The sequence below is a fragment of the Malania oleifera genome, chromosome 11, assembly GCF_029873635.1.
Source record: "Malania oleifera isolate guangnan ecotype guangnan chromosome 11, ASM2987363v1, whole genome shotgun sequence".
NCBI lineage: Eukaryota > Viridiplantae > Streptophyta > Magnoliopsida > Santalales > Ximeniaceae > Malania > Malania oleifera.
The window spans coordinates 48,518,914-48,544,544 of record NC_080427.1 but is presented as its reverse complement, the minus strand read 5'-3'; the positions used below and the strand labels follow the sequence as shown (position 1 = coordinate 48,544,544).

The 25,631-nt window shown below is 32.9% G+C and overlaps 2 protein-coding genes across 2 annotated transcripts; one reads left to right on the top strand and one right to left on the bottom strand.

The window, feature by feature from the left end:
* Nucleotides 1–18,663: 18,663 nt before the first annotated feature.
* On the top strand, nucleotides 18,664–25,355 carry LOC131167512 (beta-glucosidase 13-like). The gene is made up of 12 exons (XM_058126315.1): nucleotides 18,664–19,035; nucleotides 20,240–20,350; nucleotides 21,186–21,261; nucleotides 21,414–21,491; nucleotides 22,562–22,649; nucleotides 22,787–23,009; nucleotides 23,301–23,416; nucleotides 23,689–23,909; nucleotides 24,054–24,085; nucleotides 24,265–24,370; nucleotides 24,621–24,729; nucleotides 24,940–25,355. The coding sequence occupies exons 1-12, from the start codon at nucleotides 18,664–18,666 to the stop codon at nucleotides 25,115–25,117; spliced, it is 1,710 nt and encodes a 569-aa protein (XP_057982298.1). The 3' UTR covers nucleotides 25,118–25,355.
* On the bottom strand, nucleotides 21,719–22,571 carry LOC131167391 (calmodulin-like). The gene has a single exon (XM_058126199.1). The coding sequence runs from the start codon at nucleotides 22,360–22,362 to the stop codon at nucleotides 21,934–21,936; it is 429 nt and encodes a 142-aa protein (XP_057982182.1). The 5' UTR covers nucleotides 22,363–22,571; the 3' UTR covers nucleotides 21,719–21,933.
* Nucleotides 25,356–25,631: the final 276 nt, after the last annotated feature.

The following is a 25,631-nucleotide window of genomic DNA, read 5'->3' as shown; positions in this document are numbered from 1 at the left end:
TGTTATATTGTTATGTATATGATTTATGTGTTTATTTAGCATTTTTAATTAAGGTTGTTATATTATTTCATGTTTATTGTGGTATATTATCCTCGGGTTTTTATTATTATTATTATTATTATTATTATTATTATTATTATTATTATTATTTATTTTAGTATATATTGTGTACTTGGGCTTTAGATTATTACATGTTTTGTTTAGGATTGTAATGATATATTTAGGGTTTTGTTCACCATGTGTTTTATTTAGGGTGTGATTGATCTCTCATATTGTTATGATATATTAATGGTAAGGTTTTAAATTATTTCCATAATTATTATTGTATATTTTATCTATTAATTCTAGGGTTTAAATTGTTTCCCATAATTTTACTTGTGTAATAGTTTCCATTATTGTATATATTGCGTGTGTATTATAGGGTTTAATTTGTTTCCACATTGTTATTGTATATTAATGGTAAGGTTTCAATTATTTCCATAATTATTATTGCATATATTGTATATTTATTTTAGGGATTGGCTAATTCCATAATTCTGTCTTATTTGTTTCCATGTTTGTTTTTTAGGGTTTGATTTATTGGCGTGTTCTTAAATGTTTCCTTTATTCTTAATATTAGGGTTTTGTTAATGCTATGTTAAAGTTTTGATTATTTATAATTAGGATTTTTGCATGTATTTGTTAAAATGTATTATTATCATATCGTATAGTTATTAAAATTATGATATATATGTATTATTAGTCTAGTAGTATTATTATGGTATAATATTAATATTTACGTGTTAAGATATGTATATTACTGTGGTATATGTGTATTAGTATTCTAGTAGTATTGTTATAATATATGCTAATAGTGTGATATAGGTATATTATCATTCTAATAATACTATTATTGTACAATATTAGTACTTACGTGTTATGATATATAATATTAAAATATTGTCTTAACATTTATATGTTATTAATATTATGAGATATATATATGTATCACTATCATAGTAGAATAGTTATTACATGTAGTGTATTATCATTATGATATATTAGCCTTATTATTATCACATATATTTTTATTATTTTTTTTTATTATTTTTTTATTTTTTACTATTTTCTATGTTTCTATTGTATTACAATATTTACTCTTTCTAGTATTTTTGTATTATTTTATTAAGTATTTTCGTATGTATATCCCTATGATTTTAATGCGGGGATATGAGCCTTCGGGTTTTACGTACCTTAAACTCTGAGGGAATATATATGTATATATTATATTTATTTAGTTATTTATTGATTTTCCATGTGTATTTATAAATTCATAAAAGGAGTAATTTAAAGACTTTTTAAATTAATTAAGGGATAATTCTAAATTAATTAGGTACCGTTCGTAAGAACGGGCGCGTAGGGGGTGCTCGTACTTTCCCCTCGCGTAACCGAACTCCCGACCCCAGCTCTGGTAATGTAGACCCACTCTACCCCTAACGGGGTAGTAATCATGTGTTTTAACCACACTAAAAGGTTAGTGGCGACTCTGACATTCCATATTTTTCCTTGAAAATTTAAAACACATTTTAATTTCACCGCCCAGGGCACACGCGCTCTTGGGATGTCGCGACAATGGTACTCTCAAATCTTCAATCCAGCGATTGGCGGGGCCAAAATCGAAGAGAGAGAGAAAAAAAACCAAAGAGGAGAGAGAGGGAGAGAGGTAGCTTCGTTTGGAAGTTTAAAAATCCGAATTTTCATATTTATAAAACAGCAAAATTTGTTGACGAGCCTGACCTTCGTCGACGAATTCTCATTAATTTCGTTGACGAAATTCAGTCTTCATCGACGAAATTCAGTCGGCTCAAAACCCTCTCTTGGTATTTATTCGTCGACAAAATTCAGTCCTTCGTCGACGAATTTTCTAAAGCCTTCGTAGACGAATCCCCTGTATTCGTCGACGAAGTCAACTATTTCCTTCTCTTTCCGATTTCCATTTCTCTTTCTTTATTATTTAAATTTCATTTTAAATTCGGGTCGTTACAAGTTATGTTATGAAGTTAGGGTCTTCAGACTATTTTGTTCAATTTCTAGGGAAATTTTGGCAAACCTCTTGATAGTTTTTGTGTAGAGACTCAGAAAATTTAATTTATAAAAATAATAAGGAAAAAGGAAAAAGAGAAAGAAAATAAGGAAAAAGGAACTTGAAAGGGGGATCAGTAGGGAATGGTCAACGAGAAGATCTCAAGAACAGGAATTTCGGACCATTAAAGATTCATCAACGAACCCATTATCTTTGTTGACGAATGCCCTTCTATAACTCGTCGATGAGTACACGTGCCTCGTCGACGAGGCCACGTGGCCAGCAGTCTATATATGTATATATATATATATATATATATATATATATATATATATATATATATATGCTAAAATCAGATTTCAGAGAGAAAAATTATTTTCTCTTCCCCCTTCTCTCGTCGATTCCGACTCCGTTTAAACTCTTGAATTTGAACACATTTTTTCCTTTTTTGCAGACTACAAATTTGATGTAGATTAAAGACTTGCTGGCCCACGTATTTTCCTTTTCTGTATTCTTTGTATTTTTTTAGTTTTTCTTGTATTTATATTTTTTTAAAGTATTTTATCTATGAAGAAATAATGAAATCCTTTAGTTTTTGTAATATATGATCCCAGGACAATTTGGGGTGTCTACAGTGCACAAACCGTAACTCTTTATTTCTTGGACCTAGGTGTAATTATAAGACTGATTAACTGATAGAAAATAAATTTGATGTTCTAATTGCATATAGGGTAAATTAGGTTAGTGGCTACTTCGTTGATATTTATTTTGACCCAACTTTCAACCCAATCTCATACATTTCCCATTTGATTGGAGTTTTGCCATTCATCTCAAAGCATCATGCCTTGGGTGGCCATATTTTTCGGTCGAGTAAGATTTTTATGCTCAAGTTAAAAAAAGAAAGAAAGAAAGAAAAACACGTTAATTTGTTCTTTTGATGAATTAATTAAGAAAAAAAGTAGACTTACCTTGCTTGCACATATATATATATATATATATATATATATATATATATATATATATATATATATATATATATATCAAGCAAAGGTGTTGAATTTGACTTTAAAAGATTTTTGCATGTTCCTCATGGTAATGCAATTTATAAGAAAAAAAAAATAATAATAATAAGAAGTCCAAAATTAGAAGTCAGATCCATTGGAAGCTACATCAGCTCGCCGCAAATTAATTATACATACACACACTCTTATATATATATATATATATATATATATATATATATATATATATAAATACTTACAATGAAAGGATACCCACTACATAGATTAGTCTGTGCATTTTAATCCCACAAGTTATTATGGGTACATTTTGACTTATTTAATTAATTAATATCTATTTATAATAAAGCTTCTATGATTTGCTAACTTGTCTCCAAGTTTCATTGCTTGAAAGATCCTCTGTAGCTGTTCCGAATTTTTAGAATTATTTTAGAATAAATAATTCTAAAATAATTACATTTACTAAAAAAAAACAGCTGCCTTTGCACTTTCATATATTATTTTAGAATTAAATAACTGAGAAGTAGAAGCCAATAGCTTTACAAGCTTTCCAAGTGTCCACCCCGCACGTGCGTGCATGGATCTCCATTACTCACAGCAAGCTTTTTATTAACTAATTAAGAAAACCTTTACGTTTGAAATACTATACCTAGTTTAATAATTAATTAATTTAGGCCATAGCTGGCATTACACATATGATTTCTTTAAAAAATAAATAACTTTTTTTAATAAATACATTTCAAGCGTATGTCATTCTGACTAGATACATGAGTGTTAGATATATGTGACAGTATAACTCATCAGCCAAACCACTGTCGACGAATCCTTATCCATGACATAATACAACACGTCATCAGTTATAACCTGATAGTATACACAATTTTAGCTTCTAGCTCCTTCTAACTTGCGTCTCCCATGCTTTCCGGCTTCTTTCTGTATAATTCCTTCACCATCCCTTACTGCACTAACAAGTCCTTCACCCTCCTCTGCCACAGTTCAAAGTTCCCCGTTCCATCAAACTTACCAACCTTGAACCTTGTAGAAGAAATCTCAGCCATTGAGAACCAATAGCTCTGATATCAATTTTTGTGCAAACACGCCAAGAATCACCCAGCTTTGATACTGATTGTTGTTTTCAACAATCAGCCCTCAGAAACCAATTGTCGTCGTCGAATGTGCACAGTGGAAGACCTCACACAAACTCTCCTTAAAACAATCAATGGAACAAGCAAGCAAGCACTCGATGATAAACTATAAGAACCTAACAATCACTCAACAATGAGAATCAATGAAAGCAACAATCAAAATATAAGAATTTATGTGGTTCGACAATTTGTCTATGTCCATGGAAGCAACAATGGTTTTCACTATAAACAATGAGGGGTACAAGCCTTGAAGCTTAATCCCATCTAGGGTTACATAATAATGTTTAGATAATGATCTAATGTGTACAGAAGACCTATAATTGATCTAAAACACTTTTGTAGCAATCCATCGGAGAAAATCCTTCCGATTAGCCCAATCTACTGATCTTGGATTCAAAAATCCGTTGCTTGCGCCAACTGAAATAGTCAATGGTTTGACCAAACTGTGATACCCAATAGATGAAAAAACTTAAAAGATTAGATATTACTACCCATATCAACAATGTGCACATTTCTTTTCGGGAACCTCATGTATTGGTCTGTGGGGTTAGTCATTAGTCCGATAAGATTCGCCCCCTGTTGTCTGGTTTAGGTAGAGGAGGAGAGACGCAGTGCTCCCTGGCAGACCTAGGTTGGGGCGTTACATAAACCGTCGATGATTTGGAACAGAAAATAATATCTTACAGCTACTGCCTATAATCTTTGACGGTTACACCCTCAAACTTTTGATGGTTTGCCATCCATAGCTGCACCTTGCATCTCTCTTTTGGTCTCTTGCTTCATGATGCTTTTCCCAGTATATGTATTCCACTCAGAATATGAGCCACGTCCCCAACAAGTAAAGACAATAAATTAAATGAAATGAATGGATATCAGTCTTAATGGATTGTTTTCATAGGTAACCTCAAATTAGTCAAGTACCATTTGTGCGATAGATGTGTAAAAATACTAATACATTTCCTTGGTACAATCATACTCTCAAACTCAACTTGGGTGCACAAACCATAACTATCTATTTCTTGGACCTAGGTGTAATTATAAGACTAATTAACTTATAGAAAATAAATTTGATGGTCTAATTGCACATAGGGTAAATTAGGTTAATGGCTATTTCATTGATATTTATTTTGATCCAATTTTCAACCTCATTTGATTTGAGTTTTGCCATTCATGTCAAAGCAAACCCTTCGAGATGTGATGGCAAAAACTGTTGTTCAAATTTTAGAATCTTGAAACAACTCCAAATTTTCATTCATTTGGTGGCCATATTTTTCAGTTAAGCAAAACTATATACTTAATTAAAGAAAGAAAAACAGGTTGATTTGTTATTTTGATGAATTAATTAAGAAAAAAAAATAGACACATCTCACTTGCACATATATGTATACATATATATATACATACATACATATATATATATATATACATACATACATACATATATATATATATATATATATATTATCATATAGGCAAGCATAGGTGTTGAATTTGAATTTAAAAGGTTTTTGCATGTTCCTCGGTGATGAAATTTAATGTAAGAAAAAAAATAGAGAAGTCCAAAATTAGAAGTCAGATCCGTTGGCAGCTACGTCACCTTGCCTCACATTAATTCATGTCATATATATATATATATATATATATATATATATATATATTATCATACACGCAAGCATAGGTGTTGAATTTGAGTTTAAAAGGTTTTTGCATGTTCCTCGTGGTGATGAAATTTAATGTAAGAAAAAAAATAGAGAAGTCCAAAATTAGAAGTCAATCCGTTGGAAGCTACGTCACCTTGCCGCACATTAATTCATATTTGACAATCCCACATCCATAATATATATATATATATATATATATATATATATATATATATACACACACACACACACACCATTTTTGACTTAATTAACTAATTGATACTCATAAGAAAGATCTTGCTTACCTCTTCCGAGTTTTTAAAAATTATATATATATTTGTATAATATTTAATTTTTAAGATATTTGTATCTTTATAATATTTGTATTTAACTTTTCTGGAAGTCTAAGACTCGTAGTAAGTTGGGAAAAATAAAAATATTTAAAAGAATTTATAAAAATTAAAACATTTCAAAGAATTTATAAAAATTAAAATATTTAAAAGAATTTATAAAATTTCGAAAACTTTAAAAGAAGTTGTAATATTTTTTTAAAACAAAATTTAAGTCTCATTTGGACAGCTGCCTTTGCATTTTTATATATTATTTTTGAATTAAATAATTGAAAAGTAGAAGGTAAGAGCTTCACAAGCTTTCCAATTTTCCACCCGGCACGGCACGGATTTCCCAGCAAGCTTTTTACTACACGAGTTTTAATGAACCAATTAAGAAAATCTTTACGTTTGAAATACTACACCTACTTTAATAATTAATTAATTAATTTAGGCCATAGCTGGCAATTATATAAATTGCTGACTGCACACATATGATTTCCTTGAAAAATAAATAATTTTTTTTAATAAATACATCCCAGCGTATGTCATTTTGACTAGATACACGAGTGTTAGATATATGTGACGGTAAAACTCACTCTTGTATTTATTCGGGACGTTATCTAAAACTATATATTTTAAAGTATTAAATATTATCTTTTCTTTAATTCAATAGTCATCTCATTTGAAAAAAAAATTAATAATTTTTTAATAATGTAAAGACCGGATGAGAAGAGGAAATAGAGAATATAATAATAATTTTATATGAATTATGAGTCAAAATTTTAAATACTTCGATAATAAAGTGTGATAATGAGTTATTTAATTAGGATATAGTGTATGCATGCGATTGAAATTTGGAATATATGAAGGAAAGGAAAGAAAAATATTAAGAAAAACTGTTGTCAAACTATGCTTGTTCGATGAAATCATAAAATATTCTCACATGCTATTATTTGTAGTAAAATTTATACTCATATCACACAAGTGAGTGCTACTCTGTATTATACGATCTGTATGGAAAAAACATATTTTGCTCGAAAAATATTATTGAACCTATTTCTAGGGTTTTCTCAGTTCAAACATCAGTATTCCCAAAAACTACATTAATTCATATATATATTTCTAAATCAAAAACTGTATATTAAACGATTAACTTTATGAAAATACATGATTTAATCTATCCCCTTACCTGATTTCTTAAAATAAGCCCGCAGGGATCGCTTACAGCATACGCGCAAAACCCCTGTATTCATAACCCTAATCCAGTCAAATTAACCTAGAACATTCTCTATTTAACTTTCCTTAGCCCATACTCCTTTAATAATTAACAAATCTCAAAAACAACTTCTTTACCCTGATTTTGAAGTGACCCAAGAATCCCAAATCAACAATATGCTCCGATTAACTTGTAGAGAATCTTCCCTAAATTCTCGTGATGGTTCCTGATCATCGAATTGTGCTAAAACGAAGTTGAAATAGTAGAGAGAAGGGGTTAGGGCCGAACCCTAGAGAGAGAGAGAAAGGAAGAGTGAAATTTATCGCTAAAAATATGATTTTAACCTATATATAGACTATTGGGCACGTGTACTCGTCAACGAGTACATAAGATTCATCAATGAGTCAAAGAAGAACACTCGTCAACGATCCTTAAATACTTTGAAAGTCCCTGACTTTCGGGATCTCCTCGTCGATCAGCACAAGGCTCTTGTCAACGAGTCCTGACTATATGCCCTTTCAAATTTTCTTTTCATTTTTTTTTCTTTCTCTTTCTCTTTTCCTTTATTTTTTTCATAAATTAAATTTTCCAAGTCTCTACAGGGAGACTTGCCTTTGGTCTTTAACTTCTCAATCTCTACTCTTTCTATTTCTTTGTCTCTTCTTCTTTTCTTCTTCTTCTTCTTCTCCTCCTCTACCTTTCCTTCTTTGGCTCCTTTTCTTTCTTCTACTCTTGCTCTCTATCTTAGTAGAGTTCCCTCCTAATCTCTCCATTTCTTCCTTTTAGTGCTGCTACCCGAGTGGTTCCCCCCGTGGGAGGTAAGGTGGGTGGAGCAGAGGGTAATGGAGCAGGTTGTGGAGCAGAGGTAGTATGTAGTGGAAGAGGAGTAAAAAAGGCTTTATAGGTAAGCTATAGGGGATTCAGAGCTTTGACATGCTTGGGCTGGCGTGGGAGGTAAGTTAGGTGGAGCCGATGGTAGTGGAGCAGGCTGTGGAGCAGAGGTAGTAGGTAGTAAGAAAATGAGGATTCCTTTATATTTTCCTTTCATTTTTATAATATTTTATGAGTTCTAAATATGACCTTAATTTCCTTTCCTTTTTCCAAGACTTTTTTTTTTAACATGAAAAATATCAAAAACTGAGAGATATGAGAAATGAAAAATTCATTTTTAATGTTTGATTATCAAATAAAAAAAAAAGAGTAAATAATAAATCAATAAACACAATTTCAATTTTACAAGTCATTAATTATTCTTTGATTTTCATTAATTTTAAATTATATTCAGACAAATTTTCATTTTGATGCAGTATTTGATATAAATCCTTCTTCTTCTTTTTTCCCCTTTTTTCAAACAAAATCTGTGCCCCTCTTAATTTTTTCAAATTTCAAATAAGACAGAAAAATAACAATTTCAAAAAGAGAAAAAACATGTCATCTCCCTTTTCTATCTCTTTAAGCTTTCTCTCTCCATTATATTTCTTTTCATTCCACTTGCACTCAACTAATTAAACTATGAACCTAATCAATTAATGATCTCCTAGTAAGTGGATCAACAACATTATTGTATTAGTTTCGATATGCACTAATATATAATATCAACACTTTACGTCTTTAAAGATCGGTCATGTAATATATAATAAGATACTAATTAATGTGGGTTAGCTTGATGATTTAATTAAGTTGAATTGACGTAGTATGAGATTCAAACTCAACTCAATTTGATTAAAATTGTGAATTAAAAACTTAATTTGTACTTAAACTTGGTAATCTTAAAATCGTTAAACTTAAACTTGATTCGACTACCTAGTTACAAGTTCTTAAAATCAATATTGACTTGATTAAAATAGATTTTATTATCATATAATAACAAATACAAATATTTAAAACATATAATATTATATATATATATATATAATATTATATATATTATATAACTTAGATAATCCAAAATAATAAAAATTAAAAAAAAAAACTTGATTAGGTTCGCTAGTAGTAATACAAAACTGAAACTCAACTCATTGAAGTATTTGAGTAATTCAATATATAAACTTGAGTAGAATCAAGTTAATTGGTAGTCCAGCTAGCCCGAAAAACTCGAGAATCAGTTCAACTCATTCACACCCCTACTTATTAAAGTTTGAAACTCTTAGTATAACTTTTGAATTCAATATAATAAAAGTATAAGATAATCAATGAGTTATCTCGGAGTGCAAGTTCAAACTGAACTTTCACAAATTATTTTATTTGTATATAAAAAAATGTTACCATCGTATACTATTTTCTATTATTAATTCAGATGGGTACAACAATTTTTTTTTTAAACATACATATTGACTTTTTCCCCTCCTCTCCTTGCAAAGGTAGGGGCCCCACCTAAGCTCCATTAATTTTTTAAAGCATTTCCATTTTTTTCCCACTCAGATCTTATTAGTTATTTTTAATTATATTTAAGTTCCTCTCTTTGTCCCTTGTGAACCCTAAAATTTTAAAATATGTTTATTAAATTCTCATCTCTCTCTCTCTCTTGATCCCATTAATTTTATTTACTATTTTTAAAATCTTTTCTTTTCTTATTAGACAAAATAGAAAAGACCGGCCAACATGAATAAATTTCACTAAATAATTTTTTTGAAAAATAATTATAACTCAACAACTTCCCATCACTCTCTTTTTCAATTCTTTTACATTATAAAATTAATTTAAATTATTGATTCTTTATCATTGATTTATATTTACATCTACTAAAAGTTTAATTTTAGAATTAATTTTAATTTATATTATTAAAAAATATAGAAATACATATAACATATGATATTTTTGTTTACATACATTGCATACATTAAAATTAGCATAGATGATTGGAATTATTTTTAAAATTCAATATAACATATACAACACAATACAATACAATTTTTCTCCACTAAAAGCATATAATTAATCTTAATTGATATTATTCAAAATTATAAAAATAAGTATAATTTCTGTAAATTAGTTATTATTTTCCGCAGCAAATAAATGGTTTGGTTAATGAGATTTTTTAACCAAAATTTTTCAGTTAATTCGATAAATTTTTTTAACGAAAATTTTTTGGTTAGTTCGATCAATTAACCAAATTAACTGTACTGACCGGATGCTCACCCTAACTGGCCTCCCTTCAAGAATCATTTTCAGCAATTGATGGTTAGAATTGTCCCCTTTGATTAAATAGATTTGATTACTTCTTTAAATAATTCATTTAAAATCATCAGCTGATCAAGGAAGTTAAGTTGATATATGTATTAAGTGATTTAATTGGCAATTTAATCGCAAGAAACACATACAAAAGATTTATACTTAAATATATATAATTTGTATTCACGTGTTTCAACGTAATGTCTATTTTCATGCTAAAATGATATATTGTTGCAATTTTTTATTTTTCAAGTTCTTTGCTAACTAAGAAAATACGTTGATCTATTTTTGTCGTGATTTTATGGACAATTAAAAGCATACAAAAAATTATACTTAAATATTTTTTTTACATCTTGTATGTGTTTTAAAAGTATGTTTAACAAAATTGTCTATTTGAGATATGTTTTTTCTTCACACTTTTTGTAATAATAAGATTGTATTTACGTTCAAACTCTATGTCATAATTATATATTATTATAATTTTATACTGCTAAAATTCATCTTAATATTTAAATTTATTTTTTAATTTATTTCATATATATATATATATTTTATTTTATTTTTTAATACTATCTGGTCGCGAAGCTCGGGCATCTTTCTAGTATATATATAAATATGAAAGCGTGCAGATTGAGTGACTCAACCCCGTGTGATTATTGCTAGCTGGCCGAGAAGGGGAAAGTCTTTTTTGACCCGAAATTTTGAACCAAGAAATTGTAAGATGGCAACTAGCAACTCTTCCCCGTCAATTTGAATTATATAAATATATTTGAAACTTATTAGTGAATTGTGGAGTGACCAATATGAAATTTTAAGCTTAGTAAGTTGGTCTAAGAATGGTTTTTAATTATGTATCTTTTTAATACAATATTCTTATACTTAAAAAGGTTTATTAGACTTGATCAAGAGTATAAATTAAGCACAAGTTTGATTGTAAAGAGCTTTTAGAATTTTATATAGGGTCATATTTGAACTTGATATACCTCAAATATATCACATACCATAAATCTAAAGGAGACTATAGCCCAACATTGATGAGGGCAATTACCACCTAAGTCAACTGCTCAAACAGAGCAATTGACGCCAGCTCCATGATGACTAGAGCAATCTACGCCAACGTTATAACAACTGGAGCGATTCACGTTTGCGCCATAATTCGCTAATAAATGGCACATCACCCTTGGGTCAAACTCCATCACTATGAATAGGGATTCAGAGAAGAGGCTAAGGTATCTCATTATAAACTCTACTTTACTGTTCATAAAAAACCTCTCAAGCCAATCCCTAACTTAGGCATCGGAGCGATCCCCTGGGTCCTCCAAGCCTTACTTATTTATCTATTTTCAGGTGGTCGTGATCAGGCATCGTGAAGGTCGTTCAATTTTTGGCTGCAACAGTTGGCGCCGTCTGTGGGAACTTCTTGAGAGGTTTTCTCTTTCAATCCTTGATCATGACTACATCAGATAATTGAAGGTCGATGCATTGGCTCAATTAAGATCGTCCGAAATACCACCGTCCGACACCTAGACGTACTCGATGCCGTCTGATCCATCGCCAATTGGGATCCTACCTAGTGCAAACTCTTCATTCACGGAATTGGATGGGACACTACCATCAAGAACCTCCACAATCTCTTCTCCACCTATGGTGACCTTGAAGAAGCCATCGCGATCCTTGGCAAGGTCACCGAGAAAAGTAAAGGGTACGGGTTTATTACGTTCAAGCACATCAATGACGCTTTACTCGCATTGAAAAAGCCAAGTAATAAAATTGATGGACGAATAACCGTGACCCAGCTTGCGATATTGGGAAATTCCAGATCTAATACGAATCCGACTACAATTGATGTTTCTATGCACAAGATTTATGTAGCCAACGTGCCTATTCTCAAGGTATGATTTTTTCTCCATTATACAATAATAATTTTAAAAATAAAATAAAATAAATATATGTCATAGTTTCAATGCTTGAAGATCTCCGCCTTAATGACTAATAATAATTAATAGGATGTTCAAAATATTTAATTGATTGAACAGTGACCTATGCACTAAATGCATAGTGGGGTCATGACAGCTACACTGCCAGTCAAATAAACAAAGCCAAACTTTAAAATTTCAATGGGTTAGCCGAATGTACCATGGGGTCAACAATAATGACTCTTACACATTCATGTGCACTAAACAGTGCTCTAAATAGTGAATTTGAAATTACAATTGGAAATTTGAGTTGAAATTGCAATGCACACTGAAATTGCATAATTGTAGCAACTACAATTGGCAAAACCTCAAACAGAAAAATCAAGCTCCTTAGTGACATTCTATCGAGCACCTGGAGCCCAATCAGCTGGACAATCCACACCATAATCAAAACAAATAGTAACAAAATCACCGTCGTCAATGGTAGACATCTCGAAGATCTCAATCTCAAACTTCAATCTACCATTGCACTCACAACCCCATCCAATATGGGACTCACGAATCAACTGGGATACAATTGAATAATATGAGTTTATAGACCCCACATATGACACAGACAACACAAAAATAGTCTGCGAAATCTATAACATTGCACTCTTACTTGCAGTTCCCTTTGCCATAAATGATTGAACACTTGGTGCATACACATCCAAACCCTTTGAAACAAATCCATCTCGAACCGATTAAGAATCCTAACTGATATTGAAAATACCATAACTCATATCTTTAACCCCAATGAAATCAAAACTGCAAGAACCTGTCGAATTGAACAACCATCCCAACATCATAAATTATCAAAATGTTACTGAAGATATAGCCCAAAAAATGAGCACAGCTCATTAGGTAAGGAAGAATCGGCCCAACTGATGAGCAACGCTTGTAAGGCCAGAAGACTGCCCAAAAAATGAGCACGACTCATTAGGCAAAGAAGAATCAGCCCAACTGATGAACAACGCCCGTGAGGCTAGAAGACTGCCCAAAAAATGAGCACGACTCATTAGGCAAAGAAGAATCGACCCAACTGATGAGCAACGCTCGTGAGGCCAGAAGAATGCCCAAAAAATGAGCACGACTCATTAGGCAAAGAAGAATCAGCCCAACTGACGAGCAACGCTCGTGAGGCTAGAAGACTGCCCAAAAAATGAGCACGACTCATTAGGCAAAGAAGAATCAGCCCAACTGACGAGCAATACTCGTGAGGCCAGAAGACTGCCCAAAAAATGAGCACAACTCATTAGGTAAAGAAGAATCGGCCCAACTGACGAACAACGCTCGTAAGGCCTAAAAACAACCCAAAATATGAGCACAGCTCATTAGGCTAGAAATGACAAAAAAGAAGAGCGCAACTCATGAAACCACAAGCAGCCCAAAATGCCTCAAGAAGAGCTGCTCGACAAAAAAAAAAAAAAAATACAACTTTCGAACTTTGGAAGCCAGCTTCAAAAATTTGAAACTGAAGGGGGGACAACTGATATACCTCAAATATATCACATACCATAAATCCAAAGGAGACTATAGCCCAACATTGATGAGGGCAATTACCACCTAAGTCAACTGCTCAAACAGAGCAATTGACGCCAGCTCCATGATGACTAGAGCAATCTACGCCAACGTTATAACAACTGGAGCGATTCACATTTGCGCCATAATTCGCTAATAAATGGCACATCACCCTTGGGTCAAACTCCATCACTATAAATGGGGATTCAGAGAAGAGGATAAGGTATCTCATTATAAACTCTACTTTACTGTTGCATAAAAAACCTCTTAAGCCAATCCCTAACTTAGGCATCGGAGCGATCCCCCGGAGTACACCCCGGGTCCTCCAAGCCTTACTTATTTATCTATTTTCAGGTGGTCGTGATCAGGCATCGTGAAAGTCGTTCAATTTTTGGCTGCAACAGAACTCTTGACTGTAATAAATAAATCAATTAATCAACTAATTAACATGTATGCAACTAAATTAAGTGTTTTTTTTTTTGTGAGGCTGAGTTGCTCAAGAATGATTGTTAGTATTGAATAAACTATCATTCTATTAGTACCGAAAGAGTCCATGGATAGGTTTGATACACATATATAAACATCAACTTGACACAAAAACTTAGCCTATTGGGTATTGGACCCAACCATGTATATATAAGCACTCATCATTCACTTAATTTTTCTAATATGGGACAAACTCACAAGTAGATCCTCAACAATGAATATTCTCTCCCTCATCACTTGTGATTCTCAATTGTTCCACCCAGAACAAAAACCGTCACCCTCATGGGAGCAAGCCCAATTCTCCAACAGTTGCTCAAGTGGGCCTTACGACTGCGTCTTACGTGCCTCGAATTGCATTCCACGTGTCCCTAAATCAATCTTACCTTCCACATCATGACCCTATTCAAATCTATCTTCTAGGCTTGTATAATCCTTATTGGTCCCGGTCACACACTTTGTCCTCTAGCTATTAGCACGTCAGGAGAATTACCTTCCTGCCTCAACTTTTACGATGTCATTCGCCTAGAGTTACAAGCCATCGACTCTGATACTACTTGTTAGCACCGGAGGAGTCCATGGGTGGGCTAATATACATGAGTGAGCACCAACTTGACCCAAAAACTTAATCCTATTAGGGCTTGGACCCAACCATGTATATAAACACCCACATCATCCACTCAATTTTTTCAATGTGGGACAAACTCACAAGTGGAATTCTCAACAATACCCCCCTCACTTGTGAGTCTTAACTGTTCCCCCCTAAACAAAAACCATTTCCCTCATGGGAGCAAGCCTAATTTTCCAACAGTTACTCAATTGGGTCTTACCACTGCGTCTTATGTGCCTCTGATTGCATTTCACGTGTCTTCGAACTAAACCTTCCTCCCATGTATTGAACTTATTCAAATCCTACCTCCTACGTATTAATCCTATTCAAATTCATCTTCTAGGGTTAGATGATCCTTATTGGCCTCAGTCACACACTTGGTATTCCAATTGTTAATACGCTAGGAAAATTAGCTTCATACCTCGACTTTTACAATGTCGTTCACTCAGAGTTACAAAGTATCGGCTCTAATACCACTTGATAACGCCGGAGGAGTCTATGGGTAGGCTTGATACGCTTAGATGAGCACCAACTTGATCCAAAACTTAAGCCTATTGGGTCTTGGGCCTAACCATGTATATAAACACCCATCATCTACTCAAATTTTCTAATGTGGGACAAACTTACAAGTGGAATTTTTGACAATCTCCCCCTCACTTGTGAGTCTCAACTGTTCCCCCCCCCCTGAATAGAAATTGTCACCCTCATGGGAGTAAGCCCAATTCTCCAATAGTTGCTCAAGTGGGTCATACCACCGCATCTTACGTGCCTCTAATTGCATTCCACGTGTCTCCAAACCAATCCTACCTCCCACTTCTTGACCCTATTCCAATTTTACCTCTTACGTATTGACCCTATTCAGATTCATCTTCTAGGCCTAGATGATCCTTATTAGCCTCAATCACAATCTTGATATTCCAACTATTAATACGCTAGGAGAATTAGCTTCATGCCTTGACTTTTACAATGTTTCTCACTCAGAGTTACAAACCATCGTCTCTGATACAACTTAATAGCGCCATAGGAGTCTATGGGTAGGCTTGATATGTATACGTACACATGTATGAGTACCAACTTGACCCAAAAGCTTAAGCCTATTGGGTCTTGGGCCCAACCATGTATATACACATCCACTCAATATTTACAAAGTGGGACAAACTAACAAGTGAAATTCTCAATAATGAACAATCTCTCCCTTACTTGTGAGTCTCAATTGTTTCCCTCTAAACAGAAATCGTCTCTCTTATGGGAGCAAACCCAATTTTCTAACAATTGCTCAAATGGGCCTTACCACAGTGTCTTACGTACCTCAAATTGCATTCTATGTGCCCTCAAACTAATCCTACCTCCCATGTCTTAACCTTATTTGAATCCATTTTCTAGGTCTAGATGCTCCTTATTGGCCTCGGTTGCCCACTTGGTCGTCAAACTGTTAGTATGTTGGGAGAATTAGTTTCATGCCTTGACTTTTGTGACATTGCTCGCCTAGAGTTACAAATCATCGGCTCTGATACCAGTGCGTTGGGAAAAATGAGACTTACCGAAAAATCGCGGAAGCACCTGTGAAAGTTCTTTCTCTCTTAATTAACAAAAAAAGTACTTATGATACGACAATATCATAAAATTATATGTTTTTAGCAACACAAAATTAGTAAAAAAAAAAATCAAAAATATCAATCACACGAGACACACAATTTTACGTGGAAAACCCCTTCAAATCAAAGGGTAAAAAAATCACAGGACTTGAGAGCTCACTCAAAAACTTCACTATGATAAAAGTGTGGGTACAAGATCACAATTTTTAGCTATCACAATGAGTACATAACTCTCTTTTTGGCTAACAACAAGAGATCTTAAAAATCAAAGAGTGAAAGTTGAGAATTTCACTAGAAATGTGGTTATTGTTCAAACCCAATATGTGATGCTACAGTACTTGGATGGCCAATCTGATTGTTCAAAAACGATGCCTATGAGTCCTCTATCTACTGACAAAAAAAGTAGCTCAATCAGAATACAGATGACCATCCAATCGTCATTTGATAAAAACTGCACACTATTGCAAAAACTCATATCGATTTTCTCTTTTGCTCTCTCCCTCTTTTTGCCACACACTATCTCTCACTTACAATGAAATTCAACAGCCGCCAACCCTTATTTTCTTTACTTAGATAAGGTGAAAAATGGTCTCTAAATAAGTTCAATAAAGAGTCAAAGAAAATGGGCTAAAAGTTTGAATGAATTTTTCCACATAGGAGAGATTCCCAAATCCAACACATTCTTGGATAGGATAACTTGAGTGATCATCTTGATCTCATTTCATATATAGTGATCCTCTCACTCTGCTCAAGTTCATGCTCTAATTAAGATTGTGTGCATTCTTTTTTTTCAAATTGATTATTAATTTTCAAAAAAAAGAAGATGAAGAAGCTTTTGCATGAATGTTTATCTTTTTAATTTATGATAATTATATTCTTGTAGAATTTTTATTATATTTTCATTTTTAATCATGCATATTCCATCACATTGTTAGGAATACACATCTCGTGAATCAAATGTAACATACGGTATTCTTTAAAAGTTTGTAGAAATATAAGCATATTGTGTTAGAAGAGTAAGCATATAATTAACTAATGGTAAAATCCATCGATACGCCCTTCAATATTTTGATCGAATATGATAGTAATTAAACTCACCGAGTTTCTAACAACTACCAAAAAAAAAAACCTAAAATAATTCATATGAAAAAAAAAATGGGCAAAGGGGTTGTTATTATCAATAAAAATATTATAATCTTAACAATGTTTTTTTTTTTTTTTTCTAGCAATCTGTCAAAAATTCAGTAAATTTTTAGTTTTCGAGATTCTTCGATAGGTATCGAAAATTCTGGAGTGGCAATTTCATATTTTAAAATTTCAAGAATTTAGAATTTATCCCGTAATTAAATATAAATAAATATGCATCGCCAGCTGGTTTGTAACTTGCACATAGTTTAAGAACGAAATTAACTTAATTAATTATATGGTACTTAAATTTAATTATAATTCTTGATGACCTAGATGAACGACTCTCTTGCTTACACTCACATATATTCAACTATGTATACGTGAAGTACTCATGTGCAAGCATTTCATTCCTTCCAGCTAACCACATATCAAATTAAATATTTAATAATTAAAAAAAATGGTCAACAAACTGTTCACATGCAGCTTCTCGTGGGGAAGGTTGGAAATTGAAATGCTCCTTCATTCCCCAACTATTTTATGATAAAATCAAACTTCAAACATGCCCTTGGAGAGAGAGAGAGAGAGAGAGAGAGAGAGAGAGAGAGAGAGAGAGAGAGAGAGAGAGAGAAGAAGAAGAAGAAGAAGAAGAAGACAAAGGAGTCCCATGACTAGAACATCTCTATAAATACTTCTTCTCCCCAACGCCCAGACATATCCTGGCAACCTTCTTCTTCTTCTTATTCTGCTGCTGCTGCTTTTGTTGCACGTACGTGAACATAAATATAAATGGCTGTGATGTTAAGTAGCAAAAGCCCATCCATGGTGATGGGTTCGTCGTCGGAGAGAGGAGGAAGTAGAACTCTCTCATCGTCATCTCTTATTGGCCGCAGCAGGAACATCATTAATGTTAATTATAATTATATAAGTGGAGGGAGGAGGAATGTTAACGTTAAGGATTATAGTAATAAGGGGTATAGTAGTATCTGGTGTTTGAAAGGACATGTGGTTCCCCCGCCGGCGGTGCTGGAGAGGCTGCTCAACGGCGGTGTGCCTACCGGCGATCAACCCTCCTTCACTCCCATCCCCAAATCCAAAACCGTCACCAGAAAAGACTTCCCCCCTGATTTCAAATTTGGCTGCTCCACCTCTGCCCTCCAGGTAATTATTATCCATCTCTCTCTCTCTCTCTCTCTCTCTCTCTCTCTCTCTCTCTCTCTCTCTCATTTGGATAATATTGTATGACTAGTGGGTTTTATGATTTGTTAAAGCAATTTCATTCTACTTCATTTTTGAATTTAGGGTTAAGAGACGCCATGTGTAGGAAAGGTGAGGGAGATCCTATATAAGTCAACTTTTAACTCTTCATCGACTTAAAATTCAGAGACCAATTTTTCATAATTCCCTTCCCTAATTTATTATGAACCATTTGCAAGAAAATATTAGAAAAAGGAATGAAAAAATATCAAGGAATCGTTATTTTCATGTTTGGTTATGAAGAAAAATGAGAAAGACAGTGAAAAATATATCAAATTTATAAACAAAAATTTGATTTTACACATTATGAATATTTATTTTTTCTTAATTTTTAATTGTATTAAAACAAACTTTCATTTTTAATAATATCTAACAGAGAAGGAAAATATAAGAAAAAATGAGTTTTTTTTTTTCCATTCTTTTTCTTTTCCCTCATTACATCTTCGATCCATACAGATCCTATGTATCTCTATATTCTTTGCTAGAAGACGTAATATTGGAGTGGACCATATATCCAAACATTGATTCTCATATTCCGATATCGTGTTTTTGGTCTACTCTCAAAATATCGAGACATATGACTCCAAATTTTGAGATTCATCTTTCATAATTCACTTCCCAAATCAAACATGTATCCTTATATTCATGATCAGAAGACATAATAATGGAATGATCCTTTTATCGGTCCAAAAATTGATTCTAATTAATATTATGATGTTGTGTTTTTGGACTATTTTCAAAATATCTCTACCTATATATGAAAAGTGACTAAGATCCGACCTGATAATAACTCAAAATTTTCTTCAAGTCTCGATCGACTTTGAATCTTGAGACCCATTTTTCATAATTCTCTTTCCAAATCAATTATTAGCCTCTATATTCCTAACCGAAAGACTTAATGTTCGAGTATTTTTAAACATCATAAAATTTACATTAATTCTAGTTCGATATTATCTTTTCAAAATACGAAATTTGGGAAGTGTAGCTAGTTGAATCCATATAGAAAAATCATTTACTTTGGTATGTATTAATTTGTGTGTGTGTGTATATATATATATATATATATATATATATATATATATATATATATATATGTGAATTGGTGCAGACAGAGGGAGCAGGAGATGAAGGAGGGAGAGGAGCTAGCACCTGGGATAGCTTTATCCAGGATGGGACGGGAGATAGAGATATTGCTGTTGATTCCTACCATCGCTACAAAGTACGTAGCTCCTTCCTTGATTGATTGATTGATTAATTAATTATTTCTCCGAAGATTTTGGATAATCATGCATGCATAAATATTATGCTTTATGCCTACTCAAATTATTCTTCACTTTGACATGCACGTGATCCTTCTAATTAAATAATGCACTTCTCAAGAATAATTGATTCCTTTTTTTTTTTTGGGAAAAAGTTTTATGCCAACATTATTAATTATGATATATAATCATGAAAATTGAATTCTTTTTTGGTATTTTAGTGTGCAGAACTTAGGTATGATTAATTGTTTTTGTTGGTGATTAATTTCATGCATTAAGGTTATGTTTGAAGATATAAATTACAAGTTTTACTTTTAAATCTAAGTGAATTTGATTGAATAAAACTTAAGCTTTTAATATTGCGTTAATGTGGGAGCGATAGAATGGGGATCGGGAATTTGAATTTGTGTGAATTTGAATAAAATATAGTACAAAATTTTCTCATTCCTGATGGTATCAAGATGCTACTCTACTGTTGAGATATCTTATCTATCTCTCCAGGAAATTGGATATCTCCAGAAAAGATTTTAAGTTCAATCTTGTTTTTTCCTCCTCTCAACTCGGACCAATCTGTCGGTCAGGCTTCATATATATAAAGCGATTTGTGTATCTACTCCAATGATACTATTGTTCCGCACCATTATGGAAAAAATTGATTATCTTCTAAATCCATACAAATTTAAATTCTAGCCTTGAAATTTATGCTTGCAAACACTTTCAAATCCATTGGAATATCTCATAGGAGACATTATTTTGTTTTCTCTTGCTAATTGTTATTTAATCATTATATTAAAGGATGATGTACAAATTTTGAAGAAGATGGGGGTTGACACTTATAGGCTCTCCATCGCTTGGCCAAGGATTCTCCCTGGTAGTGAATTCAAATCTACCCTTCGTCAATTATTGTTGTGTTGTTGTTGTCATCGCTGTTCTTATTATTATCTATCTATACTATATATAAATCTTGAATCCTTGGTGGGTATTGTTACGATTATTAAATATTACATATTTGAATCGTTGCAGATGGAACTGTGAGTGGTGGAGTAAACCAACAAGGCATTGATTTTTACAACAATTTTATTGATGAACTACTGAAAAATGGTAAGAAACTAGTTACCATTTTGGCTTTGTTTAAAACTTGAAGAATATGGATGAAAGGTAATTAAAGAAAATATGAAAGTATTAGCCTTTTCTCATTTGGTTATCGAGAAAAATGAGAAATGACATAAAATGTTTAGCAAATTATAAACGAATTTTTTATTTACATGTCATTAACCTCCTTTTCCTTAATTATCAATTATATATATATATTTGAATATTAACAAAAATTAGTCACCAAAAGCAAAATCATCGGATTCCCAATTGTTCTAGGTTCACAGTACCAGAGATAAAAAGGGAAAATAACAAACATAATTGAAACACTACCGACCAAGATACTAAAACAAAAGACAGAGCAAACAAGCAGATGCCAAGAACAGCACTGGAAAACAATGCAAGCATCAAAAGTTAAAAAAAAAACAAAACAAACAAAACAAAACAGACCTTAGTGGAGCTCAGCTGCAGAAATGAAGCCATTCTGGTCCTTGTCAAAAACCCGGAAAGCTTCCTTGAGCTCCTCCTCAGAGTCAGTGTCCTTCATCTTCCTCGCCATCAGGTTGAGGAACTCCGGAAAGTCAATTGTTCCATTTCCATCAGCATCAACCTCATTAATCATGTCTTGGAGCGCTGCTTCAGTGGGATTCTGCCCCAGTGATCGCATCACTGTTCCAAGTTCCTTAGTGGTGATACAGCCATCGCCATCCTTGTCGAAGAAGCTAAAAGCCTCCTTGAATTCCGCGATCTGCTCCTCGGTGAGCTGCTCGGCCATTCTTCGAAGCTTCAAGAAGGAGAGATGGAAGGATTTGCAGAGAAGAAATAGAAAATATGGGTGGTATGCGGTGCCGTGCCGTGCGGTGTGCGTCTTTGATAGCATTTTGAATTATTTATTTATTTTGAATAGCATTTTCAAATACACATAAATACAATAAAAATCTCCAATTCTTATTTACTTATTTATTTTTTACAAGTTCGTATCTAAATAGAGCCTTAATGTTAAAAAGTTCCATTCTCCGATCATTTCTCTTTTATCTTCTTTGTCAATTTTTAATTTTCTTTAGTCTAATTGAAAACAGGGATAACCCCATTTGTGACACTCTTCCACTTTGACTTACCGCAAGCATTACAAAACAAGTACCGAGGCTTCTTGAGTAGTGAGATTGTGTAATGCATCTATCTTGCTCATTCTCATATATATATATATATATATATTTTAAAAATATAATTGCCCATTAAATTTCCTTGTTCCTTGTGTGGGTTTTAAATTACCTAATTAAATTTTATTTTGATTTAACTATCAGGGATGACTTCAAAGCCTATGCAGACCTCTGTTTCAAAACCTTTGGGGACCGAGTGAAGCACTGGACAACCATCAATGAGCCTCAAGTGTTTGGGCAGTATGGCTATAAAGTTGGAATGCCCTCTGACCCTAATGCAAATCCTGCAACTGACCCTTTCCTTGCTACCCACCACATCCTATTGGCACATGCTGCTGCTGCTAAGCTCTACAAACAAAATTATCAGGTGACACATATATACAACTCACAAATTCAATTAATCGCTAGGGTTTATGGGTTCGATTAGGGTTTACGGGTTCAGTTTCTACTCCATTTTTTATAAGGGTGTAAGCATTTTTCATAAAAGTAATACACGATAGGTGAAAGATACTATAGAAGGAATCGGAAATCAACTTTATCAAAATTACAATTTATTTAAACTGCTTTTCTATACCATAATATATAATTTTTATATATTTATTTATTTTTTGAAAAACATTAGTTTAATTTATTATTTTCCTTATATGTGTTTTTATAGGCAAGTCAACGTGGAGAGATTGGGATATCGCTGGTGACTCAATGGTTTGAGCCACATGCACACAACCGACTTGACAGAGAGGCATCTGAAAGAGCTTTTGATTTCTTGGTTGGATGGTTAGTAAATTTAATTAATGAATTAAAATTTTCCTGTAATACTAGTATAATTTACTCATCAAAGGTAACCTTAGCTTCTTATAATATTATGTTGATCTGGGTCATGTTTGATTTATGAATGAAACGAGAATAAGAAAGAAATAAAATGAAAGTTTGAACAGAAAACATGAAAAAATCAAATGATAAATTTAAATTCATTCCATTTCAACAGACAAAATATGCAGTCAATTAAGATTAATTATTGTTTATTTTTTTTTCTTTTCAAAATATAGGTTTATGGAGCCCATGGTGTTTGGAGACTATCCATTTATAATGAAAGCTCTGGTGAGAGATGGGCTGCCAACTTTTACAGAGGAGGAGAAGGATTTGGTAAAAGGGTCTTTTGATTTCATAGGGATCAATTACTACACTTCCAGATATGCAGTTTCCCTCCCATTAAACCCAAATGATGAACACAACAGCCAAGACCAATTCCAACGTGTTGAGTTCAAAGGTACTATACATTTTTGTTTATTCACTTTTTCATTCCATTTTACTTCCACTTTGTCCAATCTATCACCAAACCAAACACAGCTTTAGTGTTCAAGGTTTTATAGGTTGCTGATCCACTTCTTACTGTGTCTATTGTGTCTGGCAGTGGACAGAAATGGAAAGCCCATTGGTCAACTGGTAAGATCATGTTTAACTTGGAGAGATTAACATTCCTGAATTTGTTCTTAATAAGCACTTGTGATCGGATTACCATGCTCAAGATTTTCAAGGAAGTTGATCAATTCACAGTTGAATCATTTGTATAATGTGTGTGTAATTTCATGATCATTTGCTTTTTGTTATTTGATCTCTTTCAGGCACCTGGGAGCGATGCCATTTATGTGTACCCACAAGGGCTAAGGGATGCTCTGATATATATAAACAAAGAGTACAATAATCCCAAAATGTACGTCACTGAAAATGGTGAGTGTTACTTCTTTAATTTTGTCTATCTTTTAATATCTTCTAGGGATAAAACTATGTAGCTTGGTTTGGTTCAAAACTTTGTCACATGTCAAGGAAGAATCCTTCAACGATCATATTGCTTCTTCATTCTGAAACCCATTTCGATAATTTAGAGAAAAGCAATAAAGCGATTTCTTAACATCTTTCTTTCATTTGTATTTTTCAAGTTGATGATTAAATTCTCTATTCTAAAACCCATTTCCATTAGGCTATCCGGAGAAAAGAGACGACGCGATCCCGGTCGAGACAGCCCTACAGGACAATGCCAGAATTCAGCACATTCTCAGCCATCTATATGCAGTTTCAGAAGCCAGAAAGTAGGTGTTGCTCTTATAATTTGGTTTGCAAAATGAAAATTTGAATAAAGAATATAACAAAAATTAAATGATAAATTTAATCTCATTCCTTCAATTTGCATTTCATTTTATGTACCAAGTGAGTCTCAAGTAGACATTTTGAATTTACTTACGGGCAGGGATGAGATGGGCTGAAGGCATTGTTTGGGGTAATTTTTTTTTTTGGTACAGGAAAGGCGCAGACGTTGAAGGGTACTTCATGTGGGCTCTAATGGACTGCATGGAAATGGGTTCGGGTTACACGGTCCGGTTCGGGCTTAACTATACGGATTACCTCAACAAATTGAACCGGATCCCTAAGAAGTCTGCAAAGTGGCTCAACTCATTCTTGGGCGGTTCACCCAAGTGATGTTGCATGAGGAGCACTAATTTAGTTGATGTTGTACTACAAAATTTTATGAATAAGAAAATGGTCACCTTACCCTATTCAATCCTATGCATTATTTAGGGAAAAAAAAGATTAATAAGTGATTAGTGAGTAGCATTTTCTGTCTCTTTTGTTCTTGGCAAATAAAGTGATCCTCAAAGCACATTTTATGCTGTAAAATTTGTTGAATTCACATAAATCTAGTACCATTTTATGAATATTCAAGTGGGTTTTTTTTTTTTTTGTTATAATTTTTTGAAGAGAATTGTGTTCATGTGGTTCTTATAATTATTGTGCTGGAAAAGACTGTCATTTAAACTAGTTGGACATGCAGAGTTGTTGGAGAGCCTCACCTTTTCAATCTTTTCTGGTCCCTTTTCTAGTCCTTAATCAACATGTTGCTCCAACTCTCTCTCTCTCTCTCTCTCTCTCTCTCTCTCTCTCTCTCAAGATGGGCTACAATATCTTAGCTACCACCAAATATTTCACATCTTGT

Excerpts from the sequence above, each read along its gene's own strand:
- LOC131167512 (XM_058126315.1), top strand. The coding sequence starts at position 18,664 with ATGGCTGTGATGTTAAGTAGCAAAAGCCCATCCATGGTGATGGGTTCG. Across the intron at positions 21,262-21,413 it reads TTGGCCAAGGATTCTCCCTG|ATGGAACTGTGAGTGGTGGA; the intron begins GTAGTGAATTCA and ends GAATCGTTGCAG. Across the intron at positions 22,650-22,786 it reads TTCTTGAGTAGTGAGATTGT|GGATGACTTCAAAGCCTATG; the intron begins GTAATGCATCTA and ends TTTAACTATCAG.
- LOC131167391 (XM_058126199.1), bottom strand. The coding sequence starts at position 22,362 with ATGCTATCAAAGACGCACACCGCACGGCACGGCACCGCATACCACCCA.